Source organism: Amblyomma maculatum, chromosome 2 (assembly GCF_055883805.1).
Source record: "Amblyomma maculatum isolate TAMU_Amacu chromosome 2, ASM5588380v1, whole genome shotgun sequence".
In the NCBI taxonomy this organism is placed as follows: Eukaryota; Metazoa; Arthropoda; class Arachnida; order Ixodida; family Ixodidae; genus Amblyomma; species Amblyomma maculatum.
In genome coordinates, this window is record NC_139345.1 from 160,539,879 (window position 1) to 160,559,647 (window position 19,769).

Consider the following 19,769-nt stretch of genomic DNA (forward strand, 5'->3'; position numbering starts at 1 on the left):
TTTTCTTGACCAACTTAAAATGTAGATTCCTGCGTAACTCATGAGTTCTTCCCTTATTGTCAGCATGTACTGAGGTATGCCATAATGTGCCGATGTTTTTGTATTCATTTCGGAAGGTAGACTGTCCCTATGAAGATGTTTAGGAACTGTGCGGTGCCACTTTGCATTTGTTGGCAACAGCCTCAGAAAATTGTTTGTTATTGTAATAGTTTACTTTGTGATCTTATGCAGGCACTCATGTTGAGAAAACTGGCCTAACTGTAACTGCACAGGATGGAGGAACAGTTTTTGACTCTCCAGCTACCTTGGCACCTGGTATGTGTGTTTTTCTTTTGAGGCCACATATAATAATGCATTGCATCAAAGTTGTCAGCAACCATTTACCTTAGTCAGGTGCTGCAGCAAAGTTTGAGACGTTAATTCCCTAGTAAAATATTCTGAAGTCACGGCATGGGGGGGGGGGTGTAAAGCTAAAATCACAAAACAGCAAGTGATAAATACAGCTGCACCATGCTTCATGGTGGTAGTGGTGGAGTGCAAAGCCTTGCACTCATCGCTTGTTAACATATAAACTGAAAAATTTGAAGGACGATCATATGAACTGATACGGTGAAGCTATCACGACGGGAGACTTTTGAATTTTCCTTTGGATTTTGCTTTTGTTTATATTTTAATCAAAGCAAACATGCGCATTCCTGATCAAAGCAAGAGAAGCACTGTACTCTGGCATGTGGCACAGATGTGTGATCCAGCCAGCCATTCCTCACATGACTCGGGAATGTCAGGCCGCTAGTACTTCACTTCTCTGCTTGTGTATTAGGGGCGCATCCCTTTCACACTTCCTTTTGTACTGTTTGCTGGTCGCTGTAGTTCTCTTCCTTCCCTCTTCTACGGCACAAGCCAGTTCTTTGTTCCACCAGCTGTCACCTTTCTCCTCTACCTCTTCTTGTAGCACTTCCCTCTCCTTCCCATTTTCACTTCGTGCTGTAGCACTTTCTTTCCTTTCGTCCCGGCTTCAACATTGAAGCCTTGGCTTCTAGTGGACGACACTAGGGTTTTTGCAAAGTAGCACATATGCTACTTTCCTAACAGCGAAATGCATTGCCGATGCTCCACGTCTTCTGCATTCCATGCTTGCCTCCAGTACTTTTATTGCTATTAGTTTCAAATCTGGATTGTTTGTGTCTGTCTAGAGCGGAGGTGAAACAGTGCAATGAACAAGCGTGTTGAGAAGGCGCAGGATAACTGTGAACAATTTGCTTTTTTCTTTCTCTATTTTTTTTTTCTTTCTGTGCATATGATGTATGACTGATGCAACGCGCAGAGACGAAAAGTCGGCAGTGGTGGCTCAGCGGTGAGGGTGCTCGACTGCCGAGTCGTGAATGAGGGTTCATCCTAGGCATGGCAGCTGCATTATGATGGAGGCGGAATGCAAGGCATCCATCTGCTATACTTTGTCAGTGCATTTTGGAGAGTTCCAGATGGTTAAAAGTGAATGAGAACTCCCTAACAATGGCTTCCTTCAAAGCCCATGTCACTACTTTGGGGATTAAGCCCCATGCACCATAAATTAAATGTAGCTAAGAAGCAAGAATGGGTCTGCAGTCTCAGTGCAGTTATGCCATTGTGCTTTGCAGTAAAATTGTCTTTTGTATGCTGTTGTCGCAGGTAATGGTTGCGAAGACGGAGATGACTCAGTTTTTGAAGACACCTCACTGCCTCTTCCCATGGACGAAGAGAATGTTGCACCAGAGGTATCCACTAGCTCGCTTGGTCTTTTTTATCGATGTCGCGAAAGCTTTTTGCATCAAGTCGGTAACCGGTTTCCGAAAGCGTCAACTTATGTGGAGAAAAAAAGCGATAAGCTGTGCTCAATTTGTAGAGCTGTTACTGCCTGCTCGTTGCTTGCTTTATACATTGCCAATAAACCTTCTCATCCTCTGACGTTCAAATTTGGAAAACATGAAGCAGTAGAGGCAGGCTGATACAAGGCCACAGAAGGGTCTTCACCTTGCTGCAGCTCTGAATTTCTCTTTCCAACTTCAGTTGTCAAGTAAAAGTGAAACTGCTTGCAGTAAAGAAATTGTGTGCAGCAAACAGTAGTTGGCTATTTGCAATATTTTACCGCTTTTTGTAGTAGCACTGCACCTAATGACTATGCACAATGTGCAGGTTTTAAACATTTAATTGAACGGTTGGTAAGCGTCTCTTAATTCCACCATAGTAATATACCTGTGGTTATTTTTCATACAAGGCATTGTTAGATATCAGTTGCAGATTGAGATGGAAATCTTGAGAGTCGCAATGGTTGTGTGGGCACCACACTGGCTACCAAAATTTGTTGCCACCGAGAGACAGTAATCCATGTCTCGTAGCCATTGTATGCTACCCACTACATACTTACTAGCTGAATTCATATGTGATAGCTTCATGTGCAGATTTTAAACGTTTAGTTGAACGGTTGGTAAGCGTCTCTTAATTCCACCATAGTAATATACCTGTGGTTATTTTTCCTACTAGGCATTGTCAGATATCAGTTGCAGATTGAGATGGAAATCTTGAAACAGTCGCAATGGTTGTGTGGGCACCACACTGGCTACCAAAATTTGTTGCCACTGAGGGACAATAATCCATGTCTCATAGCCATTGTATGCTACCCACTACACACTTACTGGCTGAATTCATATGTGGTGGCTTCACTTCCCACAGCGTAGCACTGTCTCTACTCTGATCACTGTCCATCCGTTTCATGCTCTCACCTTGTAGGCTCCAGAAATGATTGCATTTTGTTGTCATTTTGAGGTCATATATCGAAATGTTTTCCAGGAAAGCAAAAGTGCCGAAGCACGTGTGCAGTCTCCCAGCGAGGATGACTCAAACAAGGCCACGGTTTCCTCTGAGGCGACTGAAACAGCTCAGGAAGCTGTTGCTGCTATGGAAGACAGTGCCCAGCCTCAAGAGAGTGGGGACGCCTCACCACTGAAGACTGAAGTACCTATTCCAGCCAGTGACGTAAGCTGACCTTTTCCACTTCTTTGTGGAGACCTTGCTCAGGCAGAAAAATATTTTAAAAAGCACCAAGGTATTTCTGCAGTCAATCGTTATAAGCCAAGTGCTTGGAGAGTTTTGGAGATGGCTGTGAGGTGCACAAGAGTTTTGATAGTTGAGCAGAAGTGTGCTATAGGGAGTGTCTAAGGAAACTGCAGTTAGCTGCATCTAAAACTGGAATATACAAAACTGAAAGGTCCGCTTGAAAGAAGTTTCTTCCAGGAAACAGCTATGTCTTTCTTTAGTAGGCAACCTTTTCAAAGCAGCAAAAGCACTAAAGGCCATTGTTGCTTTGGTAACAAAGAAGGCGACAATGCCTTCTTGTTTACTTTTTTCGTTTGGGTAACAGCACCTGTGTCAGTTATGTAATGTTAGCTCTTGTTTTTGCAAAAACAGTTTCTTGTGCATCGTTGCACACTGGTCTGCAATTCGCGTATTGTACGCATGCATTGCTCATACAGCCTGGTGAAAACCTTATTGGGACATGCTTTCTGGATGGCTGCATGCTTGTGTGCATCATCGACCACAAATAAAACAAGGACCATCATTTTGTTGGCCTAAGCGACATATGGTAACTGTCTTGAGAGGACTCTACTAATAATTGTACATTATACCTTGCTTCAATTGCAGTACTGAAGACTATGGCCGTGACTTCAGCCTCTTTTCCCTACCTCGAACCGAGCAGCATGCATGAGCACGTGACGGCATGTTCAGTTTTAGTCACTATGCATTTGATCCACTTTCTCCCTTGCAGGCAGCTTGTCTTGCAAGAAATATGCACTCGCACTTTTTCTTGAAGCTTCGCACAGTTTTTTCCAAACGCTCTTTGAATGCACGATGCATTAGGATCAGCTACAACTGATGCATTGGTATAGTGCATGTGGCACCATAGCAGCGAGCAGCAAGAAAAATGGGCTGGAGTGCAGGTGGGCTGCCTGCGCTCGTAGGGCTTCGCCAGTGTGTCTGTGAAGGGGGCGACTGCCATGGTTAGTGGGCAACACGGCAGTTTCTCATTGCATTTGGTGTGCAGTGAGTAGCATAATGCGGCCGTTCAGTGGGTATGTAATGCCCAGTGGATGAACAAACGCAGCATTTTTTAAAATATCCGCTGGAGCGAGAACAGTGAGATGTTGTCAGTGCATGGCCATGCATAGGTGGTCATCGTCTTCTACACTAGATTGTATAATAGCTGCTGCAGAGATGCACACAGCTGGGAACAAGCTGGGAGTGTCGTCAGGAGTTCTGAAATCTCAGCTTTGCATGGTTTTGGCTTGCTGCGAAAAAGAGCTTGTTGAAAACAAGTTTTTGGAATGTGTAATGTACTGTGTGTTGCAAACATTGTTGCACGGAAGGTGTCGAAATTCCTGCGCTGTCATGGCAGTGGCTGTCAGAGTAAGGCTGGTGCCTGACTTCTTTTTGTGCTGGTATAGTTTAGTTTTTGGTGATGAATAACGACCTCTAGGTTTGAGTGAATTCAGGACCTTGCCAATAGCAGCATGTAATTGGCAGACCTGAGTGAGTTGCAATGCAAGGTGTATGTTCATCAGCTAGGTATGGAAGTAAATGGCAGTGTACAAGGACGCCTGTCTGCATTGCCAACATTTCTGCAGTTTATGGTTTTATTGCGAAAGCAATACTACGGCAGCCAAAGCGATACCTCGGGCGGCCGCAGCTATGCCGTGAAGAGGTATCTACGGTCTCCTTATAAAAAAAATTTGCTTACTATGAATAATTTGAATTCACGTTACCCCTATGCCACGGGCAGGAGCTGCCAACTCAGATCACTCCTCTCATATAGGAGGGTGATATCGGAATTAGCCTGCCAGAACTGTTCGCATTCTCGTTACCCCTACGACATGGGGGCACTTTCATACGGCCTGGTTGAAGCGTGACTTTATTGGGCATGAGGACATTGGCAGCCCTGCTGGATGCACTAAGTGAGATAACGTGCATTGAACTGCTGCTGTGCGATTGTTTCCTATGCAGTTTAGTTGCGCCACTAATGCTGCATTCACATATTTATTTATTTACACTTCTGTTTGGGCCTGTTTAAGCTTAATTTGAGGTATTACAGCCCATTCATTCAGCAAGACAGCACTACGAGTCAACTAGCGGCCGAAGCGTGGACCCGGCCGATAAGTTTACTTGGACGAGGACGTGGACTGGCCAGCATTGTTGTTACCATTATTGAAGGAACAGAAGCTTTTACACAAGCAGTCAACAATCAACTGCTAGTGAATTTCAGTTATAAGAATTCTTTGTTAGAGGAAGCAGAGCTGCCAGGTGCCTGACCAATGCTGACTGCCTTCAAATAGCGCTGGCGGAAACGGCGCCGTTCACCTGCTCCTTTTCTGCAGCTATATACTCATCAACTGTTTAGCGCCATCTGTGGACAAAACCATGCTCGCTGAAATCTGCTGCACACATGAGGATAACCACTCACTTTTTTTCCTGTTGAAATCTTGAATACAGAAGATTCCGTGGGCATAGTTTACAAGTAGCAATGGGAGCTTGTGCCGGGTTCCATCGCGTACGTCAGGATACAGAGCAATAACAGACCCTGGCAAAAGCTTAAGTATATTTCAGCAACCTCGACAACGATGCAAGATCAAAAAGTGTAATGCTGGCACTTAGACACTTATAAAAAAAAACTACAGGAAAAAACTCTGCTGTTAGTGCTTAAAACACACAAATTCAACCGAGCGTCTGCTCCAGCAGCAGTAAGAGGAGTCACGTGATCCTACTTGCTCCCCTAGGTCGACGTAGCACTGTTCCCAATATGTGGGCTGGTAGCTTACGCTCTGGCGTCACACACTGATATGGCATGATAGGGGAGTAATGTAGCAGGCAAAAGGAGCTTCCACCGTTACTTTCGCAATTCAACTAGGGTTAACTAGAGCTAAACCATGACTAATTTTTTTCCCAACTGCATGAAATTGAAGTGGGGGATAGTGAATGCAGACACAACAGTCGGCAAGCTCCACTGCATTGTTAGCTAAGGCTATTTATACAGAGCAAGTAGGGTAGGTTTGGCAGGAAGGCGAAGCGGTTCGGGCTCCCATCGTGTGGTGCCATCACACCCTTCTTGCCCCCCTTCTTCAGACAATCCAGCATTGGCTGTCAAGAACGAAAGGTCATGAGTGTGCCTCTGGCATTTGATAGGTAGTTGGCAGGTGACATGACCAGGCAGGCATTAATTGGTCGGCAGGTTGTGCAAAGTTGTGGGACCACATGACATGACGAAGTTGGTAGGAGCTGCTAACTTCATTCTCTCCTTTGAGATGGAAGGGAGTGAGACATGGCGCTTCAGGGTGATGCTGGCTCATTCTTATTGTTTGCTGAAGTGGGGCTTTATGTGTATGTCTAGTGGCTTTTCACATAAATTGGTAGCATTATGGCCGTAGGTTAGATCTGAGATAAGAGGCATTATTTAAGAAATTAGTTATTAAGCTGGCTTAGCAAAGTGTGTGTACGCAAACAGGGAACCACAAGGGGAGCCACAAACTGGAATCATTAATGAAAGGCTGTGCTTAAGTGTCTACACAGTTTTTTTTTTGTTTTATTTTTATTTTATTTTTTTTTTAGCTTATAAAAGCACACTTTTGTGGTACCCTGCTGCTACAGGCCAACTTTTATTTGTACCCGGTGTGCCTTTAAAGTAACTACTTTGAAAAAAACATATGCACATACCCTCCCGGTTATGTGCCTGGTTAGCATCACAAGGCCTTTCGGATGTCTTGCACACGCAGCATTATTGCGAGAGTAGCAGAGCCACGCTAACTCCAGAAACTTGTGGTGCACCTGTGAGAAATAATAAAAAAGAGTGGTAATGTACAATTTTTCCATGTGCTTCTTTTGGCTGTTAATTTTTATGGCTGCTACATTTAGCTTTTTCAAGGTTCCTAGAAATAAGTGACTGAGTGCGGTTCCACTGTAGTTTGTAAAATAGTCACTGAATTTAGGTTCTTTTTTTCTGTACGAACGAAGACATATATCCCAGTTTGTCATTTGGCAGCACCGTGTAGGAAATTTATTTTGTCAAGTAAAGCTGACAGTGGAAGTCATTTTTGCATGCACTCATGCTCTCGATTTCAGCGTGGTGAGGCAGAGTGCCAGAATTCAGGTGCCCTGCATGTCTTGCACCACGGTGTGGAAGTTTTGGAAAGCACTCAGATTGCATCGAGTGGCATAACGGAGATCAGTAGAAGGGTACACAAGAACAGCAGCAGCAGCACTGGGGGTAAAGAGTGCCTGATGAGTCCCGAGGAAGCGGCCGTGTTCGATGAAATCGATGACATCCTCAACGAGGCCATGGACAGCGAGTGCAGCGATGTGAGCTCCTGTTCCGTGGCACAGCCCGCTGTGCAGCCATCTTCAACTCCGCCCCGAGTGAGTGAGGATGTACGGTAGTGCTGCTTTGCTGCTGTGTGCAAATGTTGATGTGGCTTACTTGTCTTGCCATGGCAGTCATTCCGTGGATGAAGAAACTACTAGACTAATGAGTTTAGGCTGTAATGCAGCACAGTAGAAAAACGTCTTTCTTTTGAAAGTAACCCCCTGCCCTCCAGCTTCCGGTAGTATATAGTATACCCTTTATATGTATAGGTGATTGTTCTGTGCTTGTCTGTTACTGCTCAAAGTGTTCAGCTTTCTGGAAGCTTGAAGAACTGGGCAAGGAACTGGATGCTGTTCTTCTGCATATGATGGAACCCATATGCGACGTCTTCCTTTGCATTACAGTCCCTCTATGTTTGGAGCAGTATTTTTCACCATGACTCCTGCTCGTGATGGCCTTGTATTGCTAAAGCTGTGAGGCCTTATCTTGCAGAATCATGGAATTCATCCTGCTGAAGCACCTTGATATGTACAGCCTCGTCCACTTCTAGCTAGAACACGGTCACTGCTTTCAAGGTGTCATTGCATCCGACCCGGCCAAGCAGTAATCTAAAGTGGCTGGCCATGTGAAGCAGCACATCCGTGTCTCTGTGTGCTTGCATCGCTTTGCATCGATATCTGCCTGCGTCAGATACAATGTTGCTTTAAAAGCAGTGACTGTGTTCTAGCTAGAAGTGGACGACCCTGTACAGCACAATGCGAGCTGTCCAGTGTTGATGAGCATGACACCAAAGCATGGCTGGTGTTTGCATGCTGCATGACATTTTGCTTGTTGCTGAGCCTGCTGTCTGTTGCACGCGGTTGCTTTGTTCGGACAGGTGCAAATGTCTGTGATGTTGTACCTTGGTTGAATTCCCGATGCCAAAGAAAGTGTGTGAAACATGTAAATCTGCTAATTAATACAACAGACAATGCCTCATTTAGTGCATTATACTGCCGAGGATATTGTTAAAGGTAGTTATTGATATAATCTGCAATGTACCTTGTGAGAATGATATCTATAAATTTACTTTCAACATAGAATAATTTGAGTCATTTATACATACTTCTCAGGTGCTTAAGTTAGTGGCTACTTGCAGGCAGATGATGGCAGGTGCAAAACTGCAGTTTTAACTCTTTCGTTATCACGAACGTACTGATATGCTTCGCACTTCCCTCCACAGTGTCACCGATCGGTACATTCCCTATCGTGTGTTCAAAACTTCGCGCCTGAGCATGAAGCTGGCGTGCTTGAACAGACTGCGCCCTCTGTAATATCTTTCTACAAGTTCATATTTTCGGCCCGCATTGTGTTGGTATGTATAATAGTGAATAGTACGGAGTGACCGCGCCAACCCCCGCCACCTTTGTTGAGGGGCGCAGTCGCTCCGCACGCGCATAGCGATCATGCGGCGTGCACGTTTCGCGGTGCGTGCGTGTGGTTACGGTTTCAAGGGTTGTTCTGCCATCTGCCGCAGGTTCGCAGGTTATTTTAATTTTTATTCTGTTGGGGTGTGTCTGCTACGACACGTCACGTTCAGGTGCTCGCTCCATTGCCTCTCTAATAGGTAGACAAAGGACTCGATCGCTGCTTTTGCTCTCTTGCCGCGCCCTTGCTTGCAGCTAACAGCAGCAAAGGAGGTTGTTCTGGCCTCTTTCCGTCTCCCTCAGTCATAGAGAAAGGATTCCTCGGCCATCTTGGTTTCACAACGTGCCATTTCTCTCTGTTGTGCGGGCCACCAAAAGTGCGCCTTCCATGAGCACGGTTACTTTCGGATGGCTGGCCACGCGGGACCTTCGACTGCGAACTGGAGCGATGGCTCTTTTGACTATAAATACGAGCCGAGCTCGGATTCGGACTCAAGAAATATCGAGCATTTTTTTCTTATATTAGCCTCATTTATCTAATTTATAATCAGGCTGATAATGATGATGACGTTAATGAAGAACACCTGCAGAACACTGAAATGTGCATGTTCCGTTGACTATATTATTTGCATAGCAATCATAATAAAAAATAAGTCTTTATGCCAGTTCCCTGATATGCTCGTTCCCTGAAACCAAGCAGACACTGGGGGTGCGTCATCGCCAGAAACGCCTGGCAGCGAAAGGGTTAATGAGTCCTGCATGACATAAGTTTGCAGATCCCGCTCATCCAGAGACATTTACCTGCTATATTTTTATACAACCCGTAACAACTGGTAATTTTGTGTCAAGATTCTCCCCACCGTGGGCAGTCATAGTTTTGCCTCCTACCTTTCAGGCTGATCGCTCACCTTTTCAGGCTTCAGGTTTGCATGCTTGGGGGCAACTTTTGTGACTGTGACGACGCCAGTCACAATGTTTCAGATGCTGCAGGGAGAGTCACCAGCTTATAAATTTGTTTTGGGATGGCGTAACGTCAATCTAACACCTATCATATTTTTTCTTGCATCCACGTGCTTTCTCCACTCTCCGAGTACGCTGAACCACTGCTGTTTGAGGGTGCTTCACCACGCAACTCAGTCCTTGAAGGGGAGTAATCTTAGTGCAAAGGGGATGTCAGTAACGAGGCACCACTGCTACGGCAGCACACTGCGAATATGACTGCCTAGGAGGAATTCCTCAATATATTCCTGACAGTGTGCATCAAACAAAGCATTTGAAGAATTCACAAAAAATCGTCAAGTTCGCAGTTTAAACCTCAGATGTACACACAAGATTCGAAGTGTTCAATAAATGATATTGCAGAAGGCCAAGCTAATGCTCAACAACCTCTGGAAGGAAGAGCAGTTTACAATAGGTAGCGAAGCACTGGAAGTGGTAGGTGTATATGTCTAGTTAGGACAGTGAGAAACCACAGATCCGCCCCATGAAAGGGGAATAACTAGGAGAATAAGATTGGGATGGAGCGCATTTGGCAAGCACTCGCAGATTATGACTAGCATTACCGGTATCGCTCAAGAGGAAAGTATACAACATTTGCATCTTACCTGTACTCGCCTATGGGGCTGAAACTTGGAGGCTGATGAAAAGGATTCTACTGAAGTTGAGGACAATTCACAGAGCTATGGAACGTAAAATAGTAGAGTATAATGTTAAGAGATGGGAAGTGTGCAGAGTGTGTGAGAGAAATAACTAGTTACTGACATTCTAGCCGAAATCAAGACAACAAAATGGTTATGGACAGGGCATGTAATGCGAAGAAGGAATAACTGATGGTCACTAGGGTAACAAATTGGATTTCAAGGGAAGAAAAGCATAGCTGGGGGCGGCAGAAAGTTAGGTAGGTGAATGAGGTTAAGAAGTTCGCAGGGGTCAAGGGGATACAGCTAGCTCAGGACCGGGTTTATTGGAGGAGTATGAGAGAGGCCTTTGCTCTGTATTGGGTATAATCTGGCTGATGAAGATGTCAGCTGCGAAAACATAAGTTATTTACAAATTGGACACATTGGCAAGTTAATTCAAATGTATGCATTGAATCAGTGGAGTGCAGTGGTTAGTGCTTGAAGGATCCAAACTGCCTTGCACTATTGTGCTCTGGCATGCACTGACACTCAATAACGAAAAAACTACCTGGCATCAAAGCAAAAGATGCATGCTTGGGACACAGTAGGGCAGGGCAGCTCGAAACACAAAACCTAATTTATTCTAAGCCACTTGAACAGCAAGAAATGTTCAAGTTAACAAAGTTTATGAACTGACCGAAAACACTAAAAAAAAAAAGCCTGTGCAAAAATTTTCATTACAAAAACTCTCTGCTCGAACCCATTGCTTCGTGCTGCACTGTGTTTTGCAGTTTTCCACCATATACGATCGTGGTGTGCAAAAATGAAAGAATCTAATTATAAATCCATCACAATTCCAGCAGAGATCAAAAGCAAAATAGCACTCCACCCTGTCTTGCTCATCCATATAGTTTCTGGTTCCGTGGTACGAGTGCTCCCAAAATCTTTCTCTCATATTATTTACCACTCATCCGAGGGAACGACTGCCAGTGTCAAGGGGAAAATGGGAAGGGAATCGGTGCAATTTCCTATAGCGTAGCCAATTTGCTTACCTATTAACTTTTTGATGCATGGACGTCCATGTTTTTTTGTGCGTATACTACCTGCCGCTTTAATAAGCTCTCTGACACCTCGAATAGGTCAACCAAATTTCAGATGGTCATTTTTCTGAGGATGGTCGATTTACACGGCCGCACGCTAAATGGTCAAGATGTCAGTAACCTAAACCATTAGCAGCAGCATTTTTAGCATTTCGGATGATCCTCTTTGTTGCATCAAACTCTCCATTTGGTCTAATACCACCAGCCTGAGCTAACTCAAAGTTAAATAGCTTGCTTTGCTTATTTAGTTGCATAATTATGATTTTCATGAGTAACTTCTGCTGCGGTTGAAATTTTTGTTCCTGAAAAGACTTTGTTTAAAGACCTGTTCTAAGAATTTTTAAGTGTTCGCTCAAGCACCTGGTAATACTAAAATGGCTTATTTATTGCTTGTGCTCCTGGAACTCGGGGAAGTAATGGGTATAATCTTCATAAGTATGCATGTATGAATAGTGCTCTTTTTTTTTTTTTACGAAGCGAATTTAACGTGAATAGTGGTTTTCTTTGAATAATTTCGAAGCAAATAATTCGGGTAGTATTTCTGGTTTATAGACTTAACGTCTCAATGCAACTAAAATTATCAGGGACGCCATAGTTAAGTTCTCGGAATTTTTGGCCACTTGGGGATCTTTAACATGCGCTGACATCGCACAGTACACGGGTGCCTTGCGTTTCACCTCCATTAAAATGCGGCCACTGTGGCCGGAATCGAACCCACGTCCTTGGTGTCAGTAGTTGACGAACAGTGCCCCTGACACTAAAAAGAGGCTGAATGACACAGGAGGCATTTTCAAAACTTTTATTATGGGGCACATGGACACACAGGTTACCGTTACTACCTCTGAGCAGCAGTTCCAAGAAAGTTCCGAACCGCAAATATATTCGAGCTATGGCGAAGTTATGAGGAACACCACTGAAAATTATGCAATGTGTTGAGCACGATGCCGTTTCGTTCCCATCAACGTGCAGTCAGTCAGAAAGAAAAGACTGGAGTTATAGATGGCTTCGGTCATTTCATTGTATTAGAATTCGGCAGACATGGTTAAAGTTCGTAGCCTCCCCAATTTCATGCGTTAACTGCAGTAATCCTCCACAAGTGCACAGAAAACGCGGAAAGCTTGGCGTTATCACACGCAAAAGGCACCGTCACTGCTTTGCACTGATATAAATACATTTAGACGACATTGAGCTCCCGTGCTGCAGCTCAATTGTTCTACGCCTCCGCGGGTAATATGACTCGTTGCTTAAATGCTGCCAAGAACATTCGCGCACGTTCAGTAGGCATGACCCGTCGCACAACTAGGTGAAGCTTGTATTTACAATGAGGCTTTGAAAAGGTGCATTCGGTGCGATGGTAGCACGGCAGGTCTGCATTTTTGTCTTCGCATTGGCTGTGTCAGATAATCTTTTGCGTAGGTTTCTTGAAAAAGAAGGCACTCCCCTCACCCTTGTGCAGTAAATGCGGTAGTAACTACCGTAGTTTGCGAAGGCTTAAAGACTACCAGGGCGCAGGACATTCCACAATAGCGCAATGACCTCACTCTTTTTCTCAGTTTGTAGCCGGGCTTGCACCTCGACTTGGCTGTGATTTGCGTAATAGATCCCCGAGCTTACAGCAAAATATAAAGAAAAGCCATCTGTACAGTAGTAGTCGAAACCAAAACTACATTCGCGCGAGACAAATACTCAGATTTCGAATACCAAACATTTGGATCGAACATTGAATGCTGTTATATTTGAAATTATAGAATATTCACAGGCCATCGAAACTTCCCTTGCTTTCTTCTGATTAGTAGCGTGCAGACACTCTAGCGTAAAAAGGGAGATGTAACTTCTCCACATGTCCCTGGTGTATAAGAGAAGATTATGGCATTTGTTTTACTTTTTCTTCTCAGCCACTCTAGTATTCAGTGTTGCAAAACCTTCTTTGTCTGTAAGGCATTTCCTATGTCATTGTATCTAATCATTATTAATACAAATTTTAGAAAAACCCTTATTACTAATAAGTTGTTTAACTGAGCATACTTACTCTGCCTGTGAAGTTTGATGTGCGGCTGTGTAAGCCATAATTAAAATAGAAATGCTGCATGCTGGAGCTAAACTACCCAGTGGCCTATGGTGCCCCCCTTTTTTTTACTTTCGCGACATGGCTTTGTTTCCCTCTGTTTGGAATGTGTAGGCAGTTGAGCATCAGCAGCATTCGCATGAGCCATTGGCAATGCCCAAAGCGGACAGCCCTCGTACGTCTACCAAGGAGCAGCCCACTGGGCAGCTGCCACGAACAATCAGCTCGTTCCGCAAGCAGCAGCGTGATGCCACTCCGCAGCACTGCCCTGTTGTCAGCACACCGTCAAGAATGTCACACGACCTCATGCATAAGGACGATGAGCAGCTGTTGTCTCTTGACGAAAAACTCAAAGTAAGCCCCGTCATGCATTTGTTTCTCAATTTTCAGTGTGTCTGTGGTAGTATTCCCTCAGGGTGCTGCAGAAAAAATTAATTCAAATTACTTGGTTGACTGCCTGCTTTTGCATCAGGACTTCATGAGAGGTCTATTTGCATGTCCCATTTCAGACGCAGTGCCATCAGGTTTTGTTCTGTTTCACCTTACCAGTATCGTAAGCAACTGTAAACTTGTGCAATGAATTTTCATGGCCTAAGCGCTCATCCAAGCTCTTAGCAGCATCCATTTTCAGGAGTGGTTTTCTCTGTAGATGTCTGAGTGGAAAGGCAAAATTACAACTGCCATGTTAGATGTTGATAGGAATGTGGTCATTCGACTGGTATATGAACCCTGGGAAGGAGTTCCACATTTTTTTAAAGCAAAAGCTTCACTGCACCGGTTTTCACCTTCAAGTGACCTTGACACATACTGTGCCTTTCTTTTTTTTAAAACCAATTTATAGTGGAAGTGAAACCTTTTCTGAAGTGAAATCTTCTCTTCTTTGTGTGACACTAAATTTGCCCTTCAAATGACCTTGACCTAATTATGTCTGGGTGTCCACGATTTCGGGGTGTTCATCCAAATGTATACTGCGTCTTCCTTTCCTGGAAACCTAATTTAAATAAAGAATCAGCCCTGGGTTCTGTCATCTCACCCTGAACAACCTTGAAGGTTAAAACAGATACTCCACCTTTCCTTACTTATAAACCAATGTACAGTACACAAGAAAAAATATGAAAACATGATCTTGACCTGGTTAGGTGTAGGTGTCATCAGTTCTATGTTGTCCACTCAAAATTTCCTTCTTTTCCCTAAAACCTAACTTAAATAAAAATGATGAAAAAAATTGCGGTTTCAAAGCAGGTGTTAAACAGGCTATCGCTGCAGCAATCACAGCTTTCACTTTATCACTGGGTTCAAGCCATGCTTAATCCTCTACAATTTTTTAATTGTTACTTGCTCTGCTTTATAGTGCAGCTAGTATAAATGGGTCACTGAAGCAAGTTAGTTATTGTACCATTAAACATGGATTGAAATGGTAGAATGGAAGTTTGGGGTGATTTAAGCTACTGCTTCTGTGTTACTACGTGCATTCCACTTCTAAGAGAAAGACTGGTATCACATGGAAACATATTGTTAAAGAATTGCTGGAAGGTCTCTCTAGTTCTGTTCTTTTCTTCTGTTCCTATGATTGGTCACCCACATGGTATTGAAAGCTTTGCTGGGCTGAAACGGCAATTTGTAAATATGTGGTGCTCACTGGGTGGCAAAAACCAAGACGATGGGAGAAATCCTATTTTGGGGAGAGCAAGTGCATACTTTACGGGTGCTTTGTAGCCGTGCTTTCACGAGGGGATCTCACTCCAAACTGTGCCATTTAAAATGAATAGTAGGTGAGCTGGCCAACTACATTTGTCTAGTTGCTGCAGTATGCATGCTGACGACAAATTTCTCATTAGCTACACATTAGTGAAGCACCAGAGGGATTGTTTGGAAACTCTATTTCTTTACTAAAATGTACATTTTGCTTATAGCATTCAGTTAGTTTCGCAACATCCTGTATTCTCATTTTGCCTGTTGCCCCTCTGGTATTGCCTCTCATAAGCTCTTAACTTCATTTCGAACATGTAGCATTGGAAGCACACGTGACAGCTTTGAGTGTGTGTGGATGATGCTATGCTTTGCTCAGAAGCTCTGCACAAGGCGCAAAATTGGCAAGCATGTTGTTCTGATGATGCTACCAGTCATTAGACTTTCTCAAATCCAGTCATCTTTTTCTTTCTTTCGAGTATGCGCTGAAGCAGTGAAAATTGCAATGTTGCCCTATTTATTCATGGGCCTCGGAGAGTGGTGCTCGTGGTAGAGAATGGCTTTGTGATTGAAGGTGACTGTATTGTGTGTTTGACCGCAGTAATGGTTTACTGGATTGAGCCTTGTACGTTGGAGGTGTGAGTACGCTTCATCGGGCTGTGCCAGGTACCTCACCAGTTTCTCAATGGGTGCAATCTTTCCCTTGGCCTGTTCCTCGGCTTTCTCTGGGATGAGTTGCTTGGAGAGCCCACCTTATGCACACACGAGACATGTCGAGTGCAGCGCTTTTTCGCGAAGCAGCCTTTATGCCATTACATTTGAATAGTCATATGTATTCCGCTCGTGTAATACTACCGTTCTCTGTGATGGCAGGCTCTTCAGGAGTGCGTCCTGACCCAGCAGACAGTCATCAGTCAGGCCACCCAGGCATTGAACCTGTGCCAGGCATCGGCCGAGTTCCTTGGCTCCGCTGAGCAGGTCGAAGGCGAGAAACTGCTGCTGATTGCAAGTATGTGCCATGGTTCTGCTGTTTCCATGCTGTGGACTCGTTTTGGAGGCTCATTGTCTCCCTAAATTTTATGTGCTTTGTGCACTGAACCTGGTCTGTTGCAGTTCCAAACTCATGTCAAGTTTTGTCATTTTAATGTGCTACTGCTTAGGAAAATAGTGCTCAGTTTAAATCATTCTCTGCTCATGAGACAGCCAGTACCACAAGTATGGAACCTGTTAAAGTTTGGTGCTGGATTCTTGCCTGCACCAATTCAGAGGTGCTAAGAATTGGTGGGACATAGAATCATGCAAATATGGTACATCATTCACTGATTCTAACGCTCCCCCGATTGTAACGTGCAATAATATTTATCAGCTGGAAACCATAAAAATAACTTGGAGTTGATTCCACCGTGCACAAGAAATAATGCAATGAACAAGCTTAAAACATTTAATGAAACAGAGTCGGCACACATAAACATAACCACGAGACGTGGACTTCATAAGCTACTCGTCGTCAGAGTCGGAAGACTGCTTTTTCACTATTCACCTACTACAAAAAGTCATCTTGTGGGAGGGTCTTCCACGAGCCATGAATCCATCTCGCAGTGTCCCCGAGCATCACTCTCTTGAGATCGTATGAGGCCTTGCTCAAGGGGCCAGTCGCTGTACACTGCGTGCACACCATCCTTTATGGGTTTATTTAAGCTATGATACCATGATTTAAGCACACATCGAGCGGTTGAACAAACACAACTACAGTGCTTTAAAGGGGTCATGACAGCTTACAATTGAGCATAAACTGATTAATGCATTTTACTTCTCACACGTTAAATTATAAATCATCGAAATTTGAGCTTATTCAGTGCAGTAGATAGTTTTAAAATTAATTTTTATTAATACAGTCGAACCCGGATATATTGAACTCAAAGGGGATCGCGAATAGTTAGATATATCGATAATTCGATATACAGAAATCGGCCTCGGACGGCACTTACGATGCGAAAAAACGATACTGTATTTGTCGCGTAATCAACACACTCTCATAATGAACCCACCCTCCACTTTTGCACTCGAGAATTTAGAAAAAAAAAGGCGTTAAGGTCAGCTCGCTAACATACAAGCGATTAAGCGATCTCAGCGACGAGCCGCAGCGACAGAGCAAAAAATTATCAACTTGACAGCAAAACATTTTCAATTTGTTGGAACTGCGGGCGGCAGCTCAAAACAAGGTTTCTGTGTCACCGCGGCAGAAATCGCCAGCGTTATCGCTTGCATGTCTCACTCCGTTTCGGTCGTCTCATCCACAGCTCGTTTCTTGGCAGCGTGCCAAGATGCTGCGCAGCAGCCATAACGTAGCCGCGTGTTTATCTTTTGATAGCTCCTGCGGCGGCGGGAAGCGAACTTGGCAGACTGCCCGTGATGGCTTGATTGCACAAGCCTGGTTCGATTTATCACGCCGCGCTTGGGGTGGGCGTAGTCTACTGCCACAAAATCACTGGAAAGCGTAATAAAAGTAGCTGCAAATGCTGTTTGAAGCGAAAAATGCTAAAAGCCGGTGTCATGATCGCAGCTGACCCCGTGCTTTCGTTGATTCTTACATGCAAAGATAAATGACTCCCGGAAAAAAAAAAAGAAAAAAAAATGCCGCTTCGTAACGCCATATCTTACGCTACGCCGCGCATACAGCACAACGATAAGAACAAACGACTCTCGCAAAAAAAAAAAAAAGAAAAATCTGCCGCTTTTTAACTTCCGCAGGCGCCATAGCCAGGTCAGCCGCCCCGCGCAGAGGGTTCGCAACACACGGAGAATGCGTCCGTCTGAAAACGGGCTGAGCTGGCTTGGCGCATGCATAGCGCGTGTTACTGCGAACGAAGGCCGAGAAAGGGGAAGGAGAGAGATAGCTCGGCAAAAGAATGGGCACACCCTTGCGCTTCGCTCTATCGCGTTTTTTCCCCTCTCATTCCCACCAGTTCTCTCTGGTTCATTCACGCACATAGCTTGCAAACGTCACATGCTGGCGCGCGGGAAACGATAGCCGCAGATGCGCGCGCCTTTGGAGAATGGCCGCGGCGCTGCCCTAGCTGAACTGTCCCTTCCCATTCCTTCCGCGCGTGGCTTGAAAACGTCACGCGGCAAGCGACCGAGGATGATGCGATCTCTTTGGGGAAGGCACACTTTCCAGTGCGTGGTACGGAGTTCGATATATCGAACGACCGGTGAAATTGAGTTTGATATATGACGCGGCTTTCTTATACTTTTACATGGGATTTTCAAGGGGATATTCCGTGAGTTCGATATAACCAAAATTCGATATATCCGGGTTCGACTGTATTGGAAACAGTTTTCTGGTCTGGCAACCATTGGCCGCTGACGTCTCCATGTCGTCTACTATTCACGGTGCAGGCTGACTCTAGCATGCACGTCATGGATGGTGGTTTCTGAATTTTTTTTTTCTTCAGCAAAAATATTTCATTCACATATTCTCTTTTCTTTGAGCAGCCTTCACTATAATATGCGACCTCAGAGATCCTCGGGCTTGTTTCGGGCTTTGTCCAGAGATCGCTGAAAAGGCCGAAATCGGCAGGCTCATGCTGTATAATTTAGGCACGTAATCAGAAGCGTATTATTCTTACGTTGTGAGAGTTAGCTTCTTTTAGCACCAACTGCTCCCGCATATAAAAAGGCACTTGTCCAATGTTTCCTTCGGCCGTGTACATGTGCCGCGAAAGTGGGGAGGGGATATTGTTATGTTTCTGATTGTTGAGCTATTGCCGTCGCTCTTTGGGTCCAAAAACTAAGCGTAAATCTCAAACAGGCATACCTTGACGATAGAGCATACCTTGCGACATTAGAGGAGCAGCCAAAACTTTTGAACAAATCGTATACCTTGTGACTTGCTGTTAAGTCTATCTGGCCGCTTGTACCTCTTCTGTTCCCTTCCCCAAATGGTTTAAGACCGCAGCGCTTATATGTGCGTCTTAGTCAGACCTAATTATTTTCGGCTGGTAAAGCATTTTTGCAAAACTATGCTCCGTCTGGCCACGGTCAGCCCACGAAAGAATGTGCCGCCGCCGCTTCAGTCCCGTCATCTCAAAACCCAACGCGATTCGATTGCTTTCCACTACATGCCCGCACCGAACAAGAGCTTTCCAGTCGCCGCCGTCTCCGTAGTCTCCGTCTCGCCTCTCCCGCAGCCGCGTGCACGATTGGGACGAACTCACGAGCATCACCTTCCGTTTTCTAATGCTTCTCCAGAAAATAACTCGTATTGCTTCAACATAAGCATACACAATTTAGTATTTAGTGTGTCAACCCTAAACTCCCGCGGGAATGCGCCGATTCGTGAATTACGACTACGCTCCCAGCGTGTTTGTTTAAATAGCTTTTGCAATGACTGGATGTATGCTGCTTGTTCGCAGGGCATAAAATGCAAGCTGAGCTAGCAATACCAAAAATATCCTTCTTTTCACGTCAGTTGCATCTTTATTTGTTCACGAACTGCAACTGCGT

General features: G+C 44.6%; 1 protein-coding gene across 6 annotated transcripts in view; it reads left to right on the forward strand.

Moving 5' to 3' along the window:
- LOC146200305 (anillin-like) overlaps window positions 1-19,769 on the forward strand; it is a 63,361-nt gene that overhangs the window by 14,448 nt on the left and 29,144 nt on the right. For 4 of the 6 annotated variants that reach the window (XM_084595481.1, XM_084595478.1, XM_084595479.1 and 1 more), the window contains exons 6-11: window positions 232-315; window positions 1,669-1,754; window positions 2,827-3,012; window positions 7,144-7,437; window positions 13,689-13,928; window positions 16,137-16,272. In XM_084595481.1, the coding sequence (XP_084451607.1) occupies window positions 232-315; window positions 1,669-1,754; window positions 2,827-3,012; window positions 7,144-7,437; window positions 13,689-13,928; window positions 16,137-16,272 (1,026 nt within the window). The remainder of the gene's footprint in view (window positions 1-231; window positions 316-1,668; window positions 1,755-2,826; window positions 3,013-7,143; window positions 7,438-13,688; window positions 13,929-16,136; window positions 16,273-19,769) is intronic. The other 2 variants (XM_084595483.1, XM_084595480.1) reach the window with 2 other exon arrangements.